The following is a 25,996-nucleotide window of genomic DNA, read 5'->3' on the forward strand; positions in this document are numbered from 1 at the left end:
CTGGAGAGGCAAAGATCAGTAGATGGGGAGCAGGATTTATTATTTTTCAGGATGAAAAGGAATGGCTGCTCACATAGGTCTGGCTGTAGCGATCATCTCAAGCAGCTCAGCTGCTTTTCAGGTCTCTCTCTGCCATCACTGCAGGCTGCATCTCTCCCATCTGAGATGCTTTCCTTGGGGTGAGCATGCCTCCCCAGTCTCTGTGAAGCCTTGGAGGTGGCATTTAGATAACCAAACATCAGTGAATCCCACCGCAAGTGACGTTGGAGCCCACATCCCTGCAACTTTACGGAGATATGTATCTTAATCATATATGTTATTCTGCATATTTAAAGTGTCTGAAATAATTTTGAAAGGCAATCAGCTGATAATTAACTCTGAGAGAGGAAAGGAGCATGTCAAAAACCTCATCTGTTAAAGAATTGAGGGTTAGCGTGCCAAGGACCAGCAACTTTCTCTTGCTCTGCGCTCCCTAAGGTTCCCCATCCCATGTCCTGCTCCCCCACACCCATTAGCACAATCTCTGGGGAGTGAGTGCCTGGCTTCAGTGATACCTGTGACATGAAGTCCTGTAGTGGGTGGGGGAAACAATCAGCTGGTTTTCTCTGTAGGAAAACATGGACAAGCATTTTGGAGGAACAGTCTGGTCTGGGTCCCAGAGGGACCGCTTTGGTCTGCAGGTGGTGACTGCACTCGTGGTTTCCTCCTCAGCTCATTGTTTTGCCAGATCTCCTGGCATTTGGGGCTTAGCTAAAATCCCCAGCGACAGGAAGCACATGGTGATGTGGAAGTCCCTGGCATCTGCTCGGTAATTCAGAAAAACCAGCCATAGCCCTCATGGCTTGGAAGAGGCCAGGACAGCCCCAGGAGCACAGCACAGCCTGGGCGATGAGCAGGACCAGCCTGGCTGGGAACAGAGCAGCATTTGCGTGTTAAGGAAGCTGTGGCATCAAGATGCAGGACTTCTGCTTGGAATACACCAGCGGAGCTAAATAGCAAGAATTGCATCAGTGAAGCTCCATCTGCAGCAGCTCCTCTTTGAGAGCTGGGTGGCCCTGGCAGGTGATAAAATTATCTGGTGGTGGGTTGGCAGCATGAAGTGGGGTCCATCCTGGAGCCCAGATTTTCCCCCTACTTCAGTGTTGCCCTATGGTGAGAGGTTCACATGTCCTTCTCACAGGAACCTGCATCATGCCTGTCCTGGTTTCAGCTGGGGTAGCGCTCATTGGGTTTTTTTTCTTTCTTCTTAGTAGCTAGAATAGCGCTGTGTTTTGGATCCAGGATGGGATTTGATATGAGAAGAATGCACTGATGTTTTTAGTTGTTGCTAAGAAATCAAGGACTTTTCAACTTCTCATGTCCTGCCAGTGTGCAGGTGCACAAGGAGCTGGCGGAGAGCGCAGCCAAAACAATGGACCTGAACTGGCCAATGGAATATTCCATGTCATCTAACATCATGGTCATTATATAGATAAGGGTCGATTGGGAAGCTCCACTCGGGTTTCTGGGATGTTGGTTTCAGAATTCTCTCTTCTCTGGGATTGCTAGCAGGGAACGGGCTGGGCATCGAGTGGTGGTGAGCATTACCCATTTGCATTTTCTATTATTACTATTATTATCATTATTATTTTTATTTTATTTCAATTATTGAATTGTTTTCATCTCAACCTATGAGTCTCCTTACCCCTTCAACTCTCTCGCCCATTCCCTGGGGGTTGCGGGGGGTGAGCGAGCAGCTGCGTGGTGTTTGGCTGGGTTTAAATTAAACCACAGCAGTGCACTGTGTGGGTGGGACGTGTCCCAGTGTTGGAGCTTGGGAGTGCTCCTCAGGGGCCACCCATTAGACATGACCAGAGGGGTTTTGTATGAGGAGGTGAGCACCGGGCTCATGGGCAGGAGGCTCTTCTGCGGCCAGACTGGGAGCCCCACTCTCCCACCACCCCATTTCCTCTGCGCCGCACGCAGGAGATGCAAAAAGCAGCAGCAAAGAGGCCGCTTCATTAACAGCTAAGAAAGTTCCCAGAAAGTTCACTTGCTTTTCCTCATATATAAATCATTTGCTGTTAAAACAACATTTGGGCTGGTGGAGGATGTTCATTAAGAAACATCAAGTCAATAGGTGGCTGATGAGAACCTGTCTCTGCTGCATACGAGCAAGAGAGTGGGGGATAGAACCATTGTGTTTTCCTATTAGGCTGTGAATGATAAAGGGTTAAAGAATAATTCTCAAGAAATTAGTCATGGCCAGCCATTAATGAGCATCTCGGTAACACACTAATGAGCTGGCTTCAGATGCCTGTAAAAAAGGACTTTAATTAGATTAATACATGTAGCATTGACCATAGCCCAGTAGGTAATCATCAGGTTTTGCACCAGTGGGATTATGGATGACATTCTATTTAATTGCTGTTTCCTTTTCATTTTCTTTCCTTTTTTTTCTTTTAAAGATTCTTTCCTCCAAAGAATTTTGTTTCTGTTCTCAAACATAACGTAAATGTTATCCATGGAATTCTGCATCTGAAAGTGCTGCCAGACTGGGCTTATCTGATTCAATTGACCTTTAAAATTTATTTTGCTGCTGTCAAAAAGAATGTTAGTCTGTTCACGGGAGATTTCCAAGACGATTAGAAGCAGAGACTCCTGAAAAGTCTACTTGTTGCATATTCTGCAATCAAAGGATGATCCTAGCTTTTTTTTTTTTTTTTTAGGAGAAAAATGCCTTAATTTAAAAAATATTTTAATGGAAAAACAGAGTCCAGAAAAGTTCAATGCAATTGGGGAGTCTATGTTCAAGTAGACAAAGAACTGCTGAGGAGCTCCTTCTCATGGGGTGAAACCCAGGTTGTTGATCCACGTAGGCTTCAGAAGATGCCCTAATTCTTGCTTCTAACAGTATTGACAGTGGGATTTCTTTTTTGACATCGTATGCTGCCAGGACTCTCATGTTTTAAATGTGATGTTGTTAGCATGGGAGTGGAAAGCCAAATTTAACCCACCAAGATTGACACCTGCCTGAAAATCCTGATCAGTGCACAACAGATATCCTTGTTTTCAAAGGAATTCAGCCCTGAACCGAAGGGCTCCTTGCTGTCACGTTGCAGTGCTGGTGGGACAGCTTTGGTCTATCTTGGCCCAAGCAGAGATTTTGGCTTTATCAAGAAGATGGGAGAAAACACTGCCTCCAAAGCCGATGCAGATCAGCAGCTTTGGTGTAAAGGCAGAGCATCGTGACCCCATCGTGACCCCATGGCTCCCCTAAGGCAGATACCAGACCTATGTGCATACATACATACATGCACATACCTGCCCACGTCCTGCCCCACAGGGAGCCATGTTAGCTCCAACATGACTGCACACATGTGTGCGATGAACTGTGCAGTGTTTGGATTGAGCCCCAAATTTGTGGAGACAGGCAGGGTGGAGGAGCAGTGCTGCTGCAGGGGCTGCTTGGATGGATCTCAGAGTTTCCAGCCATAGGTCATCCCTTTATCACACTTACTAGGAAGGATTTAAGGCTCTAATGAATAGATTTTTAAGCTTTCTATAGGCATAAATAATATGTAGGACAGATGGTTACGAGCCACAGCTATAAACTATATGCTGACCTGATAGACTTTGTAACCATTGTACCTTTAACAACTGATTAAATACTTATTAAAACAGCTATTGATTATTTATTGCTCCTTTATGAAGGATTTACCAGTTGCACTGAAATTTAAATCAGAGCCAGGTTTTCAAAGTATTGGCAGGATTTCTCCAGTTTGAAATGACTTGTTGTTTTAATTAAAAATTTAAAAATGAGGCTATTTGCATAGCAAGATGGATAGTTGAAGGAAGATGATGAGGGAGCTAATTCTGTTCATGCTGCTGTGCGCTCAGCATCCGCTCGTCTGGGCAGCAGCACCCTGCATCAAACAGGAGCGAATCCCAAATTTGTGGAGAAATCACTCAAAACCAGAGAGGTTAAGGAAACTAATTCTGCCTCGCACCCGGCCGTCTGGCACAGAGGCACCAGCATCCCCACGCTTGCCCGTCGGTGCCGTCAGGCAGCGTGGAGTGGTGACAGCGTGCTGCAGCGATGCCGAGCCTGGAGCGGCTCTGGGAGAGGATGCGCCGATGTAAAAATTCACAGTGCATCAGACGTGGTGTAAAGGAGGATGGATCAAGGGGGCAGAGGCAGCCCCTCCTGCCAGAGCCCTGCGAAATGCAGAACTCGGCATCTGCCACAAGCTGATGGTGTCAGTCTGGATTCTTTGCTTACGTCCTGCAGCAAATGTGCTTTAATGAACCCGACTTGGCTGATGTTTTCTCTCCCTCCCTCTCAGCAGCTTTGCTTTTTCCTCTGTACAGTCCAAGTGCACAGGATGGGTGCAGCCTCCATGTAAAAAGGGGTGAAGGAGTCCAGGGGTGGGCAGCAGCTACCCACCCCGCTTCACCCACCCCGTAAATTGAGACCTGAGTGCTCGGTGGAGAGCAGGCGATGAGGTCAGGTTATAAACACGGCTGTGATCCTGAGCTCCCCAGGAGTTTCCAGCGTGCTTGCAAAGGCAGTAATTGCCAGCTTCTCTCCCATGACCCAGGGTGGTGCAGATGCATCACCATGTGTCATTACGGGCAGTCCCCATCCAGAGCTCTGTCGGTGGCACTGTATCCCCACATGTCGGGTGTTAACACAGTTTCATTCTACCGAGGAAAATATGATGTGCAGGGTGGAAACTGGGCTGAAACTGGGCTCACCACCTAAGCCTGCAGAGCCTGCGTGCTCAGGAGGAGAAAACAGTGTCCTCAGGCAGAAAATGGTCCCCCCAGGAAAAATGTCTGGGGGCTTTTGGGATGCGTAGTGGGCTGCAAGGCAGCATCGGTGCCTTCTGTCTTCTCCATCGCTGCTCCAGCCACAGAACCCTGATGAGATGGCCTGGGTATGGAGAGTGGATAGTGGTGGGTGACACTAGGGCTTGGCGCTGGGGTGCAGAAGAGATGGGCACCTCTGCTGTGACCAGGAGCCAGGTCAGTGATTGCTACTGGCGAAGCCTGAGCCTGGACAGGTCTGGGCTGACTCGTCTGCAAGGTGGAGCCCTGGGAAGTGTTTGGAAAAATTTGCATACCCTGTACAAGGAGTCCCTTGTCTGATGGGAAGTGGGACAGCCCAAAACAGCACTCAGGAGACCCAAGGACCTGCTCTGTGTGCAGCAAAAGCATCCTCCCTTACTGGGCTGTGCTCAGTTGCACTTTACAAGGGAAAAAAAGATTTGCAAAGGGAACCCACAGCTTTACAACAAGCTAGTCTGGCTCCTGATGAGCTGATCTCCAGCTTTCTGGCCCTTCCAGCTCACTCAGCATAGTGGAGATTTCCCCAAAAGACAGCCCTGGTCCTGCAGAACTAGTCTAATAATTGTGACATCTTTGTCTATCCCCTTTTTTTAATAACTTTCTGGTCCCTTAACAATGACATATGGGAGAATTGAAGCTGTTTTCCCCAGAAAACCCAAAGACTGGTTTCCTTCCAGTTTATTCCGTTTATTGAACCACACAACAGTGAACAGGGTCTTCCCACTCTCCGGGAGGAGGGCTGAGGCCCTCTGGGTTTCTGTGCAGGACTTGTTGGGGACTCAGAAGTTATTAAAAAGATTGCAGGGTTTGTGTTGGTTATTAAACTAATGCTTCGAAGCTTGGCTCTGGTGTTTGGGGACTCACTAGCAAATTACTCGCAGCACTTGGGGGAGGAATGATTGGCACCGAGGGTAGTAGGGACTTTGCTTTTAAATACATGTGCATTTCTGTGCCATCATTGGTGCTGTGGCTGTGCAATCACTGGAGTCTCTCTCTCTTGCAGCTGGTCATGTTTCTTTTTAAAACTACTTTTTTTGGCTAAAAGGACTGTTTTAGTCAGAAATCCCTCAGAGCCAAGCATCTGGGTTGATCACTGCCCAAAGCGAGATGCTCAGCATGTGACAGCCATGCCAATTTGTTTGTGCTGGGGCATGTTAACTGCCCTGTTCCTCCCTAAAAATCATCTTTCTTGCCATTTGCAAGAAGGCAGCAAGAAGGACGTATGGACATTAAAGGTTTGGGATGAATGCAGGAGGGCAACCTCCAAAAAGCAGTGAGGTGGTGCAGAATCCAGAAGGACAGGTTTTGTCCTGTGCAGGAGTGTACGAGATGCTTAAAGAATACTTGAACCAAGCTGTGTGTGTCGTTCAGGCTCCCTCCAGCATGTGAGCAGGGGTGCACAGCCCTGGCGTCAGAGCTGAGGACCACCCAGCTCTCCCCAAAGCACAGCGGGTGCACCACGGGCCGTAGCATCCATCACGTGTGCTGGCAAGACACAGGTTTGCTGGTGCTTTTTTCAGCACCCCAAATGCCAGATTTTCCCAAAACGTGGCAGGGAGCAGATTTGGCCCTTTGCCCTATGCCAGACGTCCCCGCAGCATGTCTTCATTTGTCATCTGGCTCCCAGTGGAAAGCCACCAAGTTGGGAGAACTTGTTACTGAGCGGAGCGGGGACAGGATGAAAAAACGCATCTCCCCTTTTGTGAACAAGTGTGATAAGAGAATAACAGCCCGGCTGCATGTTGCCGTCATGCTGAAATAAAGAGAGCTTTCTGCAGGAGAGAGTGGTGGGGCTCAGTGGTTTTTCTTTGCCGCCGCCTTCTTTGACAGTTCGTCACTAAGACTAAGGCCCCTGGGGTTTTCAGACACCTGGCTCTCAATTAAACAGCTAATCTGTGAAGCAAGGCACTTAAAGCAGGGAGGAAAAATGGCTTTTCAAGTAAACCAGCTCTGGCCTTGGGCTGTTACTGGATTGAATATCAATATTTTTAAGGGATTCCTGAGCATTAGTGGCAGCAGGGACCATGACATTGTTCCCAGCCATGCTGTCCTAGGAGGAGAGAAGCGCTGTCGGGGAGAGGACTTTGTCCGTGGGCTTCTCTGCACCTCCCAGCGCTGCAGCGGCCAGAGCAGGGGCATGCGCAGGCAGGCACAGCCTCAACGTGAGCGTGGGAGCTTCGTGGGACCTCAGGGCGGTCCTCAGCACCTCTAAGAAATGGCACAGGGGTGCCATTGACTTTTCGGGTACAAAGGGAGGGAGGGAGGGAGGGAGGGAGGGAGGGAGGAAGGAAGGAAGGAAGGAAGGAAGGAAGGAAGGAAGGAAGGAAGGAAGGAAGGAAGGAAGGAAGGAAGGAAGGAAGGAAGGAAGGAAGGAAGGAAGGAAGGAAGGAAGGAAGGAAGGAAGGAAGGAAGGAACTTCAGACAATCTCATCCTTAAGTCTCGTGTTTGGGAGTGAGAGGTGTTATTATGATGTTTCTGTAAACTCTGGTGAGGCCGGTGGCACCCACCCCTCCACCCCAGACGTCTCCTGTCTAGGCCTCAGTTTCCCTTGCAGAAAACAGGGATAATCATACTAATCCATCCTTGGTGTTCTCTGGGGTCCTACAGATGAACATTTATACATTTATTTATCTATGTCCAAGTATTATTTTTAGTTGCATTTTGTCTTGGTCTCTTTTCCAACTCAAGTCCGTTTTGTTGCAGTTGTGGGTTGGAGGATGAAAGGTAAAATAATAGCTGTGAAAATGCAGCTGCTGAAGACAGCGATAGTTATTAGAATATTAATCTATAACTGGTAATATGTGTCTCTGCTGTGTATATTTTTCTAATCAGACATATCACCAAGATGCTCTGACTCATGCCCACTGGTTTTTACGTGGCATATCAAAGAGGTGGCGGCTTGAGGAGACACTACTTCGCAGCACTGCGCTAGCGAGCTGTGGTGTTTCACGTGGAAGGGACACTAAGCCAGCGTGGCTGATTGCCATGTTGGGTTTAATCCACACACAATGCAAAGTGCTCTGCTGGAGTGTAGTTAGGTGGAGTATGAAATATTAATATGCAATGATTAAAATATCCTTTTCCAGTTGTTATGGTAAGGGGGCCATAAGTGATGAGAAGTGAATATGGTGTGTGGAGAAGAAACCCTAAACGAATGGGACAGAGAAGGCAAGGGAAGCCATTTTCTCCAGGGGATGCCAGGCTTCCATGGGGCAGCAGAAAGCACTTTGCACAGGGTTTTTGAACGAGCAGTGCCAAGTGTTTTATAAACTGCAAAATCAGAGCCATGCAGGCCGCTTGTTAAATGGAGGACATCACTGATGGTGCCCAAAATCTCAGAGCAGTGCCATGCTAGAAGCCCAGAGTCCCAGCTCCCCACCCTTGGACAATGCTCCCTGACTGGGCAGGGACAGCAGTCAGTGGGCAGATGGCACTGGGAGAGCATCCCATCAGCAGGGACATCAGGTCCTCATTGGCTTCCTCCCAAGTCTTTCCCAGAGGCGTGGCCATCACCTTGCGTGACCTTGAGTTTGCCATCTGGTGGCCCCGTCCCATCGCTCGTCAGCCACAGGCACATCTCCTGCACAGACCTACGGTGTCCCGAGATGGCCCCGAAGCCACTGGGGCTTCCACCAGGGAGCCAAGGGAAAGGCTCAACCGAGGGAGGTGGATGCTGAGCTCCCCACTTCACCACCAGTCCCCACCATGGATGGTGAAAGTGACTTCTCCCATCTCTAGCTTGTACAGCCACGGGCTTTATCAGCTTGAGGGGACCCAGCATGCCAGGTGGGGAGGAGACGAGATGGCTCAGGGGATAAACACATGCTAGTGCAACTGCAGGAAGCATGAGAGGAGGTCACAGGAGCCAGACAAGGAGGGTGCGAGGTGGGGACGGGGGAGCAGGGACCTGGGAGAGGAGCAGGTTCCCCTTCATCCCCTCACCTCCATGGTGGCCAAGGCCATACCTTGGGAGATGCCTTAGGAGATGTCCTTCTCCAAGTGAAGATCCATCTTGGTGCCTTAGCACCCTGCTGAGAAATGCCTCAACTTCATCCAGCTCTTTTATTTTTAAAGCAAACCCACAGAGTGGAAGGTCCATTGACAGCAGCAGAGCTGGCTCATGTTGCACCTGCTGAGAGGGGGCAGCCCGCTAGATTTGGGGGAAAACACATGTTTTATGCCCCCACATACCCCTCCAGCCAGCCTTTTCTATTCCCATGCACAGAGGCAGCTTAACCCACATCCCTCCTACACAGGCTTAAGGAGCTCAGCACCCTGATGTAATTGGTGTTTGCAACTGCAAACAGCTGGTCAGAGATTCAGACTATTGTAAATAACACACTTCTGGGCTGGTTAGTATTTGGGCAAACAGCAGCCTGGGGTTTCCCTAAGCTGGGACTGGGGCTAGCAGTAATAAAACTCTTCAGCAATGGTATGTGAAAACAGAGACAGGGGTGTATTTTATTTGAGCACTATATTTTATTTTGAGGAACAGAGCCTGCCTGTGGCTGGGCCTCCAGCCTGCCTGTGGCTGGGCCAGGCCTGGAAATGGTATGGCCAAATTTGACCATCCTGTTCGCCTTCTGTGGCAAAGTATATGGCTGAGGACGTGACACGCCTTAACTTCAGGAAGGCTTTTGACATGGTCTCCTGCAGCATCTCAGCATCCAAGTTGGGACATGGCAGTCCGGATGGGTGGCCTCCCAGAGCAGTGAAAGCTGGATGGTGGGGTTCCAAGGGCAGTGATAAGGGCTTGTACTCTTCCCAGAGGCCAGTTGCAAAAGGAGTTCCTTCAGGAACTGGGGATGGGGGAAAGGAGAGCCATGGGTAGGTAGCAAAATGGGTTGGAGCTTGCATAAACTCTGACAGAAAATCAAGGATGGAAAAGCGGTAGTGCATCATCTAGAGGGGAAGCAGCTAAGTGGGGCCAAGGATGTCCGTGTGGCATGGCCAAGTGTGGGTGACAGAAGTGCCAGGGCAGATTTGCTCTGAAACAAAGAATACAGGCAGCAGGAACTGGAAACTCCAGGAGTCACCAAGCGTAAAGCCACATGTTGAAGTCACTGTCCTGCAACAATGCTGAAACCCCAAGGCAGGGAGAGCCACGGGTTCACACCAGCTTGGATGTGACCTTGGGTAGCAAGACCATCCAGGGCCACCTAGCTACAGATAGCCTACATGTGTGCAGGCTCTCTGAAGGTCCCACATAACCTCAGCCAGTCCCAGCAGGTTTAGGATGGAGATTCCCTGGGGATTGGCCATTCTGGAGCAGCTTCCAGCTGGGCTTTGTGCAGATACTTGAGATTTCTGTGAAACAAGTCCTTGAGGCTCAAGCTGGGTACCCAAAGCGAGCAAATGGCTGAAAACAGCCTTGGCTCTTACTCCGTTTCTCCACCTCTGCACCAGGAATGGGGACAGATTCCTTTGTGAACCTCTTCCAGACTGCACTGCAAAAATATGTTAAAATAGATAGCATTAAACAAGTGTTATTATATAGGTTGGAACTTGGAGCAACCTGAAGAGGTTGGGCACCACTTGCCAAAGATGTGAGAATATAATTCACTTAGATGCCTTTAAAAGTCCTGTCCTTTGGTTATATTTTCCAGTGTTTTTAGGAACACTGTGTCTGCCAAGAATTGTTTTTAAAGTAGTAAAACAAAAGTCTCTGGCCCTTTTAATCCATAAGGGTGAAAGGGAAAATACAACAAGCTAGACTCAGACAAAGTCTAACTTTTTTTTGAGTGGATTTAGCATGGAGACATTTCCAACCTCAGTGGTAGGTTAACAGAGTCACAGGGGTTAGAGCCAGACGAGATTTATTGTGCCATCACATCCTTCCCCTGCTCCGCATAGAGGATCAGCTGTGCAAGGTATCTCCAATGCTCTGTATGATCTGGCTGTAAATGATGAAAGGAATTAAATGTCCAGTCCTTTGTGCTCTCAAAATTAAAGAGGTGGAGGTCTGCACATCACAGCTTGTCTGTTCAGAGCTCATTGATTGCGGTTGGTGTTAAAACACGCCATGTCTCCCCGGGTCGGGCTGCAGGCACCATCTGTGTGTGGTGCTGGGTGAGTCTCCTCTGTTGTCTCTTTACCTCCATGGTGGACTGAAGCTTCAAATCCTGGAGATACAGAGGCACTGGTGGTGAGCCCTAACGCATTTCTGCTTCTCTGTATGGGTAGAATTACCCTCAGGCAAAACGGGACCATGGGTTGGAGCAGCCCCGCACTGGGTATCCCAAGGAGCTGGTAGCTCAGAAGGGACATCCATCGCCCAAGGAGCCAAATGGGGTCATCTGGCAAAGGGGTGAGATAGGTATGATGAAGTTATCCCCCCTAACAGGTTTAAGAGGAGATAGAAGCAACCAGAGATTTTGTGTCCTGTGGGGAAGCTCTGTGAAGGAGAAGATAAGGAGGACTTGGGTTTTTTGAAAATCTTGGGTGCAACCACAAAAAGCATGCCAAAAAATGTGGCTTTTTCCCAGGCTCTGCCTGCCTGGTGAGGAGTGTAGGAAAGACTAACTGTGTGGCTTAGGGCTTGGCAAAGCCGGAGCATCACACGCTGCCAGTGTCAGTGCCTCGGGCAGGCTGGACTGCGGGCAAGCAGAGCCTGCCAGGGCTTGGGGACCAGGGTGACAGGGTCCACAGGAGCTGCACCCGTGCAGTCAGGCAGTTGCCACTGTCCCCACCTCAGACCAAGCTGCTCAGACAAACTTCGGCTTGGAGCCCAGAGAGCCAAAACCCCAAAGCCAGGTGGTGCTTTAGCTCTGCCCAGTGCCAGGACAGACGCTGGGGACTGCCAGGGAGGGGACACCATGGCCCTGCGGTACCAGTGTGTCCCCTGTGCCAGGCTCAGTGACCACCTGGAGTTGTGGACATGCTGGTGGCATTGCCCCAGGTGCTGGAAGAACCTGCAGGTGCTGTTGGAAGGGGCTGGGGAAGAGCAGCATCTCAACGTGCATCATAAAATACCTTCCATAGCTCTGAGCTGACTCTTCCCAGGTAAAAACCACACACTGTGCATGCAGCAGACAATAGAGGTCCCAAAGCATCCCCTTTGTTTCTGGAAGATGAAAATCAAGCTGATGTCTTTGGACAGCTGTAATTTTTGCTGTGGAAATGTGAGCAGGCAGCCCGACAGGCAGCCAGACTAGCTTTAATTTCACACAATTTCCAGCCCCGTCCCTTGGTCCTCTTAGTCCTCAGAGGTGAAGTCTGTTCTCAGAGGCTGTCCATGAAATAACCCAGGCAAGAAACTTGGAGGATCATGCCTTGCAGCTATGGGAAGCAGGTTGGAGTGGCTTCCAGCAGATCCGGCTGATGGTTTAGTGATTTCCAAGCTAACAGTGACACCTCCTGTTTGCACAAAATTCAGCTCAAAGCCCAGCGTGTAAATGCGCAGGCAGGCAGCAGAGTGCAGCTATCAGGAGCACATGGGCTGCTTCGCCACTTAAATCTCTTCATTTGCATCCAGAAAACTCAAGTCCTCTTCCAGCTGCAAGTGCAGATCCACGGGGACGAGGCTGTCCCTGGGTGTGGTGAGAGCTGGCCTGTGCTGGGTGCTCAGCAGGGGAAAGCCCAGGAGGGTGGGTATGAACAAAGGTGCTGGATGCAAACTGATTTAAAAAGAGCAGTCCTTTGTATTGTAACTGAGTATAGAGAGGTCAAAGCTTTCGTATAATAGCATTAAAGCTTTTACTTAGATGTAAAATTTATTTAAATCTTGTTTTGTCCCCTGAAAGCAACCAGCTTACACCCAGAGTATAAGCCAGAGTATAAACCTTGCTGGTTTCCAATAAGAGTTTTGCACTGGCTGTGACAGTCGCCTCCCCAACACACAGGGGCTCTCCAGAGATGGAATTCCCCCAGCTGTGACTACTTGAAGTTGAGGAGCTGGTTCCTTTGCTCCAGGCTTGCTGGGAGATTTATCCCCCACCCCTTCTTTTAAGACTCTGGCAATTCCCTTGTACACCTTCCTGACTCCCAATTTGTTCATTCAGGTGTTCAAGATGTCATTGAAGGTGCAGACAAGCAACATCACGAACAAGAATGACCCCAAGTCCATCAACTCCAGAGTCTTCATTGGCAACCTCAACACAGCCGTGGTCAAGAAGTCAGATGTGGAGACTATTTTCTCCAAGTACGGCCGAGTGGTGGGCTGCTCCGTTCACAAGGGCTACGCCTTCGTACAGTACTCCAACGAGAGGCACGCACGTGCTGCTGTCCTGGGTGAGAATGGGCGTGTGCTTGCTGGCCAGACGCTGGGTAAGTAGTTTCTTCAGCCATTTTGGGTGTCCAGGTGGAACATAGGTTGGTTGCTCCCCAGGGGATGGTGAAGGGATGGCCAGTCCAAGGTCAAACTGGGACATCCATTTGCAGATCAGGGTCAGGGCCAGTGATGGTGAGCACGTCAGGCCCAACCCAGTGATGACCAAGCAGGTCCATAGTGACAAGGCAGGTCTAGAGCCAGGCTGAGAAGTCAGCCAGTGGGTCAGGATCAGCAGGGTCCGTGGCCAGGCACAGGCACTCCTACAACACAGCTCAGGTAGGGGCTGAAGGTTCCTGGGTCCCGTGTGGGTAGGGGCTAGAAGTTGAGGCTGGTCATGGCTATTCAGGCATATCAGGGCTGTGACACTGTGGCCCAAAAACTCATGTTACAGGCTGGGATTGTAGAAGCTAAAACAGTTCTGAATCATCCCATGTCCTTGTCCTTGATCTGGTAGGGAAGAACAAGAGTGGGAAAAGACATTGTTTGTTCTCTTTCTGGACCAGGCCTTACCCTCTGCCTATCAAGAGAGGTGATAGTCTAACTCAGACTTGCTCAGACTAACTACCCAGCTGATGTTAAACAAGATAACTTTCCTCCTAGACACATGAAAGTCTCTCATCTGCACTGCTGTGTGATAAGAGGTAACAAACAAAACCACCCCAGCTGCTCCCAGCTGCATCCTTATTTTGCAGATTGCTCTGAAGTGTCACATGCTGAGAAGCTCTTGTCACCAGCTCTAAGCTGAGAATTGGAACTAGAGACAGTATTTTTAATGAAAAATTGTTAGTTCCAAGCCTGCTGCTGACAGTGGTCCTTGGGCACCCAGGAGAGTGATTTGCAGCCCATTCCCACCCTGCTTCTGTCACAGCAGTCTGAAATAAAAAGTTGCATGCTAGATCTGATCTTTAAGGCAGTGTGCTGTTTCCATCCATGGTTTATTCAAATATGAGAAACTTCTTTTCACTTCTCTTATGGTCCAGAGAGCGGAGCTGCAGACAGACCGAGGCGAAGCGCAGTGTGCCGGGGATGCTTCCAGCCCAGACATTGCCCACGTGTGCAGGGTCTGTAGATATGATGAAGAGAGCCTTGGGGAGCAAAGGAGCTCACTGAAATGCTCCAGACAGACACAGAAGATGCAGCTAGGAGACAGGCAACACTGGCCCACTTAACCAAAGGGAGAGATGAAAGGTTTGCCATGATGGGAACCTCTTACTCCCCTCTCAGTGCTGGTCTCAGAGGTCTGGCATGCCAGCAAGACAAAAGGGCTGTATTGTAACTGGGAGTCCCATACATGTACTGGACGAGGTGCAAATTCAGCTCCCTTTCATCTGCTGTCCCTTCATGGGCCAGTCCTACCACAGAATCACTCAGCAGGCTTTCCTTTGCTGTTCATGGACCAGTATAAACACAGGGACGCTCACCTTTCAGGAGCATCCAGCAGAGAAGAAGAGCGGAACAATGTGGTTAGAAAATGTCTTTGCACAAAACAAGGTAGAAAGTCCCCCCCTAAAAAAGAGGAGATGATGGCCACGTAGGAATGGGAGAGGAAGGACAGCATGGGACCAGCAGGGAACATGGTAGGTATGTTGCTGAAGAGACTGTCCCTGCTTCTGTTCATGGGCAGGCTTTTGGGAGGGTCCTCTGAGGTGATGGTAGACCTTCTCTCCCCAGGTGGGCAGGAAGGTAGGCTGCTCTCTGCCCTGCCAGCTCCAGCCAGTAACTGCAGCAGGGTACAGCCACGGGATCCTGTGGAAGAGCTGCAAACCATGGCTGCCAGGCAAACGGCTGCGTTTGGCATGGCAGGAGCTCATGGGGAATCACTGCCCGCACTGGGGGGCACCATGGCTCAAGGCAGTGCCAGGTGTAGGGGCAGAGTGTCCCCAGCCTGCTCAGGGGCAGCAGCTTGTTGGCAGTGCAAGGCCACCTGTCCCCTGTGCCAGCTGGTGGTCACTCAGCAGGACAGCATCCCTCCCCGAACCCAGAGCCACTCCTGCATGGCAAGCACTGGCTGTAGTGGCTCAGTTGTAGCAGCCCTGCATGGCACAGGTCGAGTGAAACCACCGTTCCTGCCTTGACTGGTCAGGTGGGAAAGAGAATTTGCACCATCATTTAAGAAACGGGAGAACATCGTAGTTTTGCGTGTGATGTGAGTGCTGTGCCTTCCTCTCAGCTGAGTGGGCGTGTAGTTTAAGAATCTCATATCTCCCTCAGCATATCTATCAAGGCTCTTGCAAGCCCTTCTAATAGATCATAGAAAAGCTGCTCCTTGCAGAAACCCCATGAGTGAATGACTCCAGCTCTCGGTGGTACTTGCCCCCTCCGGGAGCATGGTGGCTGCACTGCCATGGGACAGCTGCACGTGCTGGTGGTGGCAGGAGGGCTCAGCCCTCCATTTGCTCCTCAGTACCAGTGATGATTTGCAGGTGACATTTTCCAGCACATACTGGAATGAATGAGCAAAGCAGGCAGCATCTTTTTAGCTCACATGTCCCAGCTAAGGTCAGCTCTCAAGCTAAGTGGTCTGATAGCATTTCTTCCATTTTTTTCTTTTTTCTTCTTCTTTTGTCACCACAAATGCAAACAATCAAACTTGCATTTTGATTGATGAGGTTCAAACCATGGCTGTAGCCCATCCTGTGTTGGGACATGGACTACTCTGCCAGGCAGGTCCCGGCAACCTTTCTCCAGAGGCTCCCAGACACCCCAGTCATTGCAGGAGGCAATTAGCATTCCAGTGGGGGAGCTCTGCACTGGAAGCTGGATCCACACCATAACCTGACCCTACCATGTTGGCCAGACAAAGCACGACCTCCCCATTTAGCATGGGCAAAGGTGCCTGGATGTGAGCAGGAGGGATAGGTACTGCCTTGGGGTGGGCAGATGGATTCAGTGATGCAGAGGAGGGAACCAGAATGGGAATGAGATGCAAAATCTGTCCAGGCTGATGTGCGTGCCTGAGCTCTTGTCTCTCCTTGTTCACTATCAGCAGAATCCTGAGGGATCTGACTGCCCATTACCACTATACCTTGAAAGTATAAATTTCCTGGTCTGTCTGCATGCACCAATGAAGGCTCCACAGTGCTGTTTCTAGCAGTGCTTACCACCAAATTGAGCTAATTGTTGTCATTATCCACCTTTGGGTTCTCATTGTGTCTCCCGTGAAGGGTGTTAATCAGCACTGTGCTATCATTAGCTCTCCATTTTGCAAGAAAAGTGACTGGCAGCTGGCAAGATGCACCCTGACAGCAAAAAGGGTTCACAACAGGGGAACTGGAGCTGAGCAGGAATGTGTTCTGGGATGTACCAAGGAAGAATTTATTCCTCTCTTTCTTTGCAGCAAACAGCACTGCCAGAAGCATTGCATTGCTCAACAGACTTAGAAAGGCACCTGCATGCGTAATGTTCACACTGGCAGCAGTTGTCCATGGACCTGTCCTATGGCCCTGCGGGCTGCTGCTCATGTTCAGGCTCAACGCTCTTCTGCATCCTCCTTAGCAGTTGAGTATGGGAGGATGGAGGGTGAAAGGCAGCAAAGAAAACACATGCTCTGATCTGAATGTGCCTCGAGAGGAACATTCAGTGTAATGGCTGAGTGACACCGTAATACCATACTCGTTATGCAAGCTTATAGTAGGATCCAGCTTCAGTAGGAACGGTGTCTCTTGCTAGACCCTAAGAGGCAGTCCTAGGAATTGCACAGCAAGACATTTGGGCAGTGGGAGCATGCCCGTGCTCCAGAGCTTTGCCCCTCGTGTGCAGCCTGCACTCCTCCTGCTCAGGTTGTGTCAGCAGTGCTGCAGCTTTCTTGTGCTCCTGAAGGTGATTTTCTTGGTTAATAACGAAGTCAGCAGATTGTTCACTTCAGATCACTTAGCAAGCTCTTTATTTTGGTGGTGAGTAGACCAGCCTGTCCACATTTCTCCATAAAGTCCCTTCATGCAGCATGAAAAAAGCAGCAATTAATAAGCTTAAACCTGCTGAGTTTCATGGCATATCTTGCAAGCCATGAAGAGGTGAGAACTTAAGTACCCCAGTTTGCAGTCACAGATCCACGAACCTTGAGCCCCAGCTGGAGACCTTCAAATCCACCTGCACCTCAGAAGCTGTAACTTGTGCCACCAGCTTAGCAGAGGGACGTGTCCCAGTGCTGTGGGGCAGCCCATGTCCAGCCCCATGCAAATGATCCTTTTGGTCTACGTAAGGAAATTCTGTCTTGCTTGGCTCAGATCTGGCATGCCCAGAGGTCTGACACTTACTTAGACAGAAAGGACCTGAAGAACAGAAGAAGTTTAGGGCTGATTTGGAGAAGCCATCAGGGAATTTGCTCACTCCTGGGCTAAGAAACAAAGAGGAGGTGAGGCCTCGTGCTCCCAGTAGCTCATCTCTCTGTGGTTCTGGGGCCACACTCAGCGTTAGATTGCCAGGCTCTCGGCAGCCTCCATGAAATTGGCTGTATCACTTTATTCTCACGTCAAAAGCATGCTTGGCACCGAGGCCGAGGAGAGAAATTTCCTCAGCGGATTAGAGGAGCTCATTCTCACCTTTCCTGGTAGAAGATGCTCCCCTGAGATCAGCTGAGGTGGCTGCAGGCGTGTGCCTGCACCCTGCACAGCGTTTAGTGCAGCCCAGTCCACAGTGATGCCCAGCTGGCTCGTGCTTAGCATTCATTTTTATTCTAGAAGGAGCAAGGGATAAATTGTTAGCAGTTAGCAGCAGTTTTATGTATTGTCCATGCCTTATCATAACAGCACCGAGTTCTCCTGAGAAGCCTGTCCTGAATTTGTGTGTATGGGTTAGACCATGTCCAGGGCATTGACTTCAAAAATAAATGGTTAGTAGCATTTTAAAGGAAAAGGAAGAGGCTTGCCAAGTGCAGAATATATTTGCCTTCTTGTGGAGGTCCAGCAGGGCCCCAAACATGCTAAAAGCAGGTAGAAATGCAATGGGAGGTGTGGAGGAGTTTGTTTCTGCTATGGCAGGGCTGTGCACAGCCTCCCTTGCTCCGTGGTCAGGTACGGCTGCCGGTGAGTGTGGACATGCTGTGTCACAGCTGCGTGTCCATTCGTTGCAGATATCAACATGGCTGGGGAACCTAAACCCAACAGACCTAAAGGGCTGAAGAGAGCAGCCTCCGCGTTGTACAGGTAGGTTTCCACCGTGCCACGTCCCTGCGGTGAGGTCTCCAGGCTGCTATTTACCTTCCAGCTCAGGCTGATTTTCATGCCCCCCACCAGGCTGCTGCCCCAAGCTCCCTGGCCTCTACCCCAGGTAGCCCTGGGCCACTGCTGCACGTTCAGATCTTCTGCTCCCATGAGCTTCTTGGCTTTTGCAATGCCCCTCAGTGCTGGGCTGCAGGGAGGAGAGCCAGCAAGAGGCATCGGCAGCAGACCCGAGGTTGGCCAGTGCCCACGGCATTGTGGGGCTCTGCCTGGGCATGGTCCAACCCGTGAACAGTGTTGGACCTGGAGATCATTGGAGAAAGGCGGGCACTGCCTGATTTAACCACATTAGAGGTCTTGAAAGAACTGTACCAAGAGCAGCGCTCCCCTCCAGCCCCAGCTCCTCCATCTGTGGCACAATGGTGGATGCTGGGTGCTGGGGGAGAAAAGGGAACAAGAGATAATTTAGGGGAAGATGCTGGAGAAAAGGGCAAGAGAAAAATGACAGGGAAAGGGAGAAAAGAAAGGAAGAAAGTGGGAAGCCCTTAGGGCAACAAATGGAGGTAGACCAAGGAGATGGCCAGGGGAAGGCCCAAGAAAGCCTGTGCTGTGGAGCAGTGACCAAGGGATCAAGGGAATGGGAGGGACAGGCGGGACATGGAGTAGGTCTGTGGGGGATGTAGGGTGTTAGAGATATCAGAGTGAGCCTTCAGTGCCACTGTTGCCAGCTCTGGAGACTTTATCAAGATTTTCACAAGAAGTGAAGATTCTTCTTTAAGCCCCAGAGTCTGGAGTCATGGGAATATGGGAGAAACTCATTAAGTTCTTGCTCCTGTGGTTGCAGAAGGAAAAACTTTAAAAGGTATTTGGAGAGTACCCTGCAGGTTCAAGAACCAAAAAACAAATAACAAGATCCCAAAATGTGTTTTATTTATAAATTCTCATTATTTTTAAGCCAGTCTCATGGTACGGAGACTGGGACACGGAGTAAGTAAGGATTTAGAAGGTGTGATGTTGGGAAGAAAAGGCTAAAATCAGTATCAGGGTTATAGGTGAGTGTAATAAAAAAGGATATCATGAGAGAACTGTAGATTTTTCTACAAAAATTAAAAAAAAAAAGTGAGAGGAAAGAAGAGAAATGAAAAAATCTATGATTCAGACTCAGTCCAACATCGGTGTGCTAGGAAATGGCAAACCTCAGTGGTGGCAGCACTCTTCTGGCGTAGGCAAACCCACCAGAGCTTCAGCAACCCTCCCACCACCACCTGCAAGGCATCTGTTGAGACCTTCCACGAGTCTCTCAGCTGAGCTCTTCCTCTGCAGCTTTCACCAGGCAAACTTTTCCTCCCACCCTGGGCCAGCTTGGACCTTCACCAGAACTGAGCCCTCTGGATTCACAAGGGACACCAGTTAAGGGGAAGTAGATCCTGCATTACCCACGCTGATGTATGGAACTAGGGATGATACAGATCTTTCTATTTAGCTGCATGTATACTACTTACATGGTGCTGGTAGCCATAATGCAAATCAATTCATTCCATAGATCTTGCAATAAAGAGCGTTTCATTTACTATTCGTCTGTGCCTTGACCGCTAATCCATTTTTGTTGAAATGGCCAATATTTCAGACTTCCAGGCTGCCATGTAGATGAAGAGAAAGCGAACAAGAGATGTTTTCTTTTTCCCACATATATGGATACGCTAAAATATGGGCCAGAGAACTACACTGCTCTGAGCTTCAGCAATATTTCATCCCAGATTGGCTGTCAGATTTAAACTTTGCCATCTGGACCAGCAGAACTTACGATATCTCACAGAAAGCAGAGAATCCAGGTTTGCAGTGAGCCGTGGTTATAGCTTTCCTAACCATCATAAATTTTTCTAAATGTTAGACTTCAAAAATCACAGCACTATAATTTATAGAAATGCTGTGTTAAATACATAAGATTATTTTTTCAAACGTTGGGTTTTACTTTACCTCACTCCAAGTCTGTATGAGAGGGTGAAGGGGAAGGGAAGGGACGAGAAGAAAAGGGGAGGGAAATCTCATTTTGGACATAGAGGAAACACCAATCTTGACAGTCTTACTTGGTCCTGGTCTGGTGCTCGGGGATCATCCTTTGGGATGTAGCCTCTCATCTACCTCCAGTAGGTAGAACATACACCCAAGTTCATCCCATCATAAATTTTCTCAGGTCTCTCCACAAGAGGGACCTTCAATTAATATAAAACCTTGTGGCAATCACTGCTCTCCCCAGCTCTCTCTGGATCTTCAGGGCCTCCCTCTCTCTGCCTCTGGCATTTGCCAGAACATCCCTTTGCACACGGAAAGTCCCCTGGGTGCTCCTGCCTGGTACCCCGGCCACCGCTGCTGAACGCGGATGTGCCTGGAGACAGTGCACATGAGTTAGTGAGGATGGCTGGAAAATGAACTTGTCTTTTGACCATGTCCCCCAGGGATTTGCATACTGTATCTCAAAACCTTTTGATTTCTGGCAACACTTTTTTTACCTGCATAGTGGATGTCTGGACAGGATTTCCTGGGGCATTCTGGGCCGTGTTCGGGTCAGTGCCAGTGATCCTGCTGTGCTGTGAGCTGGCTGCTTGTTACCATGGGCTGTGAAGGGAAGGTGGCTCTGCCCTTGTCTGTAAGACTGGTGCTAATGTTGCTCTATAGACAAAAGGATGGTGAGGACAACCTATGCAAGAACTGCAAGAGCAACCAAGTGTCTGGCAGCTCAGTCTCTGAAAATGTCAACTGTCTCTGAAATGGTGACAGACACAAACCACTGCAGACTTACTTTCACAGTCTACAGATGCAGGTGGACGATGTCCTTCCAGCTCAGCTGGCATTCACATCCCTTGTTATACCCATTACGGTCCCTGCAGAAAGCTGGTGTCAACCCATCTCCAAAGAGATCCACTCCTCCCACATCTCAGCAGCAGTGCTGGGAGCAATGACACCCCAGCAAGCCCTGGTGCCAAATCCACACGGGCAGGGCTGAGAAACAACCACCGGGCAGAGGAGGAGGCGAGCAGTGGTACCCAAACCCAGCAGAGCCAACACTGGCAGTAAGGATATGCATGCAGCCCCACTGCAGTCCTGGCGTCTTGGAAATGCCGGGCTCCCTTCCCACGTTTCTCTTCTGGCTTCCTGCTACCTTGCTATTTGCAGGAGGAAGGAATCTCACACCAGATACACAAGATGGTAAACGCTCACTATTTGATCAATGCCATATTTTCCAAGTAGCTTTCTAGTGGGTATTATTTCTACTGCTGCAGTAATCAAGGTTGTGCAACCATTAGTAGCAGGATGCAAGCTGAGCACAACATGTCACTTGTGATTATGGGTGCAGGGCTGTCAGCCAGTAATTAAAAGCACGGCCACTCAAATGTACATTTGGTATTCAGGTACATGCTCAGAAATGGCACCACAAATGTAATGCAAAGGCAGTACATACAAACAGTTGCCCTTCAATTATGAATATTTGGATTTTGAACCTTTGTGAGTCATTAATAAATGTTATTTAGTTACTAAAGAAAAAAAAAAACACAGAAGAAATGCATCAGGAGGTGGAAGCATCATGTTACTTGACGCAGCCTTACAGACTTCTGCTGCCTCTCACTCTGATTGTCCCTGCTTTATTTTTAAAGGGCACAATGTCACTAGCTGATTGAAAAATGGCAAAAATTATTCCTGTACACAAAGGAAGGCCTGCCAGGTCACTGAAGAATGATCCATCAGTCTCAGGAAGGTTTATCCTACGTGTAGTGAAATTTTCAGGCACAAAGTGGCCAGATAAATCACCCACACTAAGGCACTCACTTTTACTACCTTTTTTCCTGCATTCATGTTGGAAGACCTGCCTTTTGCTCAACACCTGACATCCAAGGATGCTGATAAAAGCATCCAGCCACTGCCTCCCTGGCATCATCTGTTATACCATGACCTGACGGGCATGTCAGGGTCATACAGTCACAGACTTCCAAAAATCCCTTATTTCAGCCTGCTGCCTTCCATGAGGGCTGTCTCATGGTTAGCAGGTATTGAAAGTGCCACTGCCAGAGCTGAGATCAGGGTGTTTGCTGTCCCACACCACACTGAGTCTAAGGGTGGATTCATCTCACATGAGTTCAGCCTTCTGTGCTGTCAAGGCTTTTATGTGGGCTGGTTGTCTGGACTCCCTTTATGCTTGCTGGATAAAAACAGTTCTTCACCTGACAGTGTTTTAGATGTCTGCCTTCGGATGTGATGTACCATGACCTGGAACTGCCTCTTTCTCTCCTGGCTTGGATTTATCTCTTTACATTCTCAGTGTCTAAAGCCAAGTGGGATGAATCCTACTCTTTTGGGGAAGTCAGGACCAGCTCCCCAGGATAATGCTGCACCTAATTCCTTTTGAAACAGGTAGAAGTGTCTCCAATCCCCTGAGGATTCGGGGCCAGGGCAGGAGTACCCCACACACACCCTCTTGCTTTTCACCCACAAATATTAGCAGATGCTCTTGGACCCACTGCCCTGCAGATCAGGCGTGTTGTAAGACAACTCCACTGCCTCCGTAAAAGCTGCAAAACTGGGCCAGTGATTTCCACCATAAAAATGAAGGCTTTGCTCACACATTCCCTACTGCAAATAACATAATAACATCTACAGTGTTTATTAGCTACTTCATATACCAAACTGCTGTTTTGACTAGTCTTGAAAAGGCTTAGGACTTTATCTGATGTTTTAGGCTTCTCCATCCTTCTCCAGTCCACACCAGGTTGGATCTACAGGTACTTGAGGCCAGGCTTCATCCTGTTGGTGTTGGAGCTGAGCCCAGGAGTGAGGCAGAGGTGCACAAATGCCATGGGGCAGGGTCAGTGAGGGAGCTGCAGGGTGTCCGCCCTGTTGGGGGCTTCATTCCTTGTTCCTAGATGCAAGGCTTTGCCTGGGACAGCACAGACAGCAGCAGGGCAGTGCCCATGCAGTAGGGTTGGAGCTGCAGCTCCTCTCCAGCCCCGTCTCTCCAGGGAGCCAGCCATGTGCTGAGCCCACAATGCTCACAGCTCTACCAGTGGGGCTCCCACGGGGCAGCAAAGGCTTGGAAGAAAAGCCAGCTCAGAGCAGGAGTGTGAATAGGGTGAGAGGACAGGAGTGCAGGCATTTCAAAATTTTGCCAAATGCCCCCAAACTTTGTGTTATTTAGGAGAAAATGGTCTAAAGCTGCCTCATGGTCTCCAAGCCACAGGGAGCTTCCCAGCGAGAGCAACAGCCCATGGAGGGAGTTTTTGCCATGAATAAAGGTACTGCTTCATCCCACTTGGAGTCCTTGAGCTGCAGAGAGATGCCACTGTCTTCTCTTGCCAGTGGCTACAGAGAACATTGGCTCCAGGGCACTGCTGGAGCTAGCCAGAAGCAGTTCACCAGAGCCTGTCAGGATTGACAAATATTACAAAATTGCAGCAATTTCATTTAAGTTGCATCTAAGGGGAAAAAAAAATGAAGAGGGGGGAGAAACATCCTAGTTCAATTTTCCTTTCAAATTACTTCTTATTTTGATTGTGTTTTATGTTTATTGGATTCAAACAGAACTGGAGTCAAACATCCTTGGTGATCAAAATAGATTGGTGGGCTGAGAGGAGCTATTTTCTTGGAGATTTTCTGTATTTCCAGGTTTCATCTGAGGTTTGACTGAAAAACAAGTTACCAGTCACAAAAATCTGTGAAAATACATTTCCTCGTTCCGTACTGCCCATCTCCTCAGCCATTCAAACAGGCTGGTTATATTCCAGCAAGAGCTTATGCGGTAGGAATTACCTTTCCCGTTCAATTCAGAAAAGCACACAAGGGAATAAATACAGCTCACACAGTGGCTGGGACAGAAGGCTGTCACGATATTCATTTCTCCTCTGTGAGCCCAGCAGAAATGTTGTCTACAAGTCAAGTCAGAAGGGGAGGACGCCAAGGCTGAAAAGATGTTGAAATTCATCTATGCTGAGACTGTCAACAAAATGGCTATTTTTCATCATGCAATTGAATTTGGAAGGCTTATGGTGATGACACCACCAGTCACATCTCCCTTCCCGCCCTGCACCGGTGCTGCTTGCTCAGCAGCGGGACCCTGCGTTCAGCATCCTGGCCAGCTGTGGGTGCTGTGGTCAGCAGCTGCGCAGATATAGGTCCAGCTTTATAAAGTACCTCCTTGCTTGAAGTCACCGTGGCAGCACATGATGGTGGCAGCAAACCCCAAAAGAAGCAGTAGGTGCAAATGCTCCTGTTGTCCTTAACCCCTTGCACTAACTGTCTCTGGCCTCAAAGGAGCCCTGATGTCTCCACCCATCCAGATTGTGCTTCTGGTCCCCCTGAGCCACAGCCTGAGTTTCCACATGCTGCCACAGGCTTCTGGGGAACCCAAGGAGCATCCAAGGATCATAGAAAAAACCCATGTAAGAAACCAGCCAGTTACTGAAACTAAAGATTGGCAGGGAAGCCCAGTGCCAGCATAGGCAGGATAGATGTCCTGGGTCAAGCCTGGAATTTCTGGTCCGAACCACGCTTCCCACTGGCTGTCCTGGCCAGCCACATGTTCTTGTCAATCCTTGTCTAAGGTGCAGGACGCCCAATTTACTCTCAGCTCATCCTTCCCTCTCCCCATGCCCCAGTTTCTCCTGGCTCAGAGTCCTTCCCTCTCCCTGTCACTCTCTTTCTTCCCATTAGATTTTCTGGGTTTTGTAAGCCACTTCAAACAGCTTCACAGTGCTGGACAGACTCTTTGCTTTCAAGGGCTGCAATAACCATTCTCTTTGTTCAAAGCAGAGAGGAGGAAACATCAGCATAACTTCTTATTTAACCAGCATTAATTCAGCCAGCAGCACACAAGGGAACCAGACTGTGTTTAGCTGGGGGTAGTTGGTACATTCAGCTCTTCCCCACTGCTGAGAGTGTGCCAGGACATCAGGCAGCCCAGAGCAGGTCTTGTCTCTGAAGAGCTGTGATTGCCCATTGTAACCACCTGGTTTGTGTTGCCTTATGAAAAACCAGCTGCAGCAAGAGAGAAAGTGAGTTACTGGGTCTCCAGGGAGTGAGAGACGTGTTGCTCCAACTTTGGGTTAAAATGCAGTTCAAGGTTAAGAAAACAGGACATAGGCTGGGAGGAGAGAGGTTTAAACATCTTCGTAGTGAAGGTTTTAAATGAATAAATATCCCCTTCTTCCTGACTTCTCCCCCAGCAATTATATATGGTATGAAAAAAAAACGTATAAGGGTGGCAGCAGGGCAGTGCCCTCCTGACACGGGCATGGTCCTGCTGCACAAAAGGCAGGACGGAGGGATATCAGCGACGCCATGAGTACAGTTCAACTGACGCTTTACAGACACAACCCATTAGCCATAGTTTCAACTTCTCTGCGGGGCTGGCCAGGGGTGGAGAGCTGGTCCCTGCTCCCCAGGCCCAGCCATTGCTTCAGCAGACATCCCCACAGGGTGTTTGCAGAAATTGCTCCTCACCCGTTTTGTAGGTTTTGATCCATCCGCACGTCACCTTGCTCCACGTTGAGATAACGGGGTTAACACTCTGCTGCCAACATCACCCTGTCCAGTGCATTCAGCCCCCCCAGGTCTTTCTCCCCGGCTCACCCCAGGTCCCTGCAGACCCTCACAGCTGGGAGGACAAGTGTGTACGCCCGGCCAAGTGGAAGGACAGGGGTTCCCCTATGGAGGGGGAATAAATAAAGGACCTGGGAGGCTCAGCAGGTG

The 25,996-nt window shown here is 49.4% G+C and overlaps 1 protein-coding gene across 5 annotated transcripts in view; it reads left to right on the forward strand.

The window, feature by feature from the left end:
• RALY (RALY heterogeneous nuclear ribonucleoprotein) overlaps nucleotides 1-25,996 on the forward strand; it is a 140,308-nt gene that overhangs the window by 104,794 nt on the left and 9,518 nt on the right. For all 5 annotated transcript variants that reach the window (XM_074843146.1, XM_074843144.1, XM_074843149.1 and 2 more), the window contains 2 exons: nucleotides 12,832-13,096; nucleotides 18,172-18,244. In XM_074843146.1, coding sequence (XP_074699247.1) covers nucleotides 12,841-13,096; nucleotides 18,172-18,244 — 329 coding nt within the window. In that variant the 5' untranslated portion in view covers nucleotides 12,832-12,840. The remainder of the gene's footprint in view (nucleotides 1-12,831; nucleotides 13,097-18,171; nucleotides 18,245-25,996) is intronic.

This window comes from Strix aluco, chromosome 17, assembly GCF_031877795.1.
Source record: "Strix aluco isolate bStrAlu1 chromosome 17, bStrAlu1.hap1, whole genome shotgun sequence".
Lineage (NCBI taxonomy): Eukaryota > Metazoa > Chordata > Aves > Strigiformes > Strigidae > Strix > Strix aluco.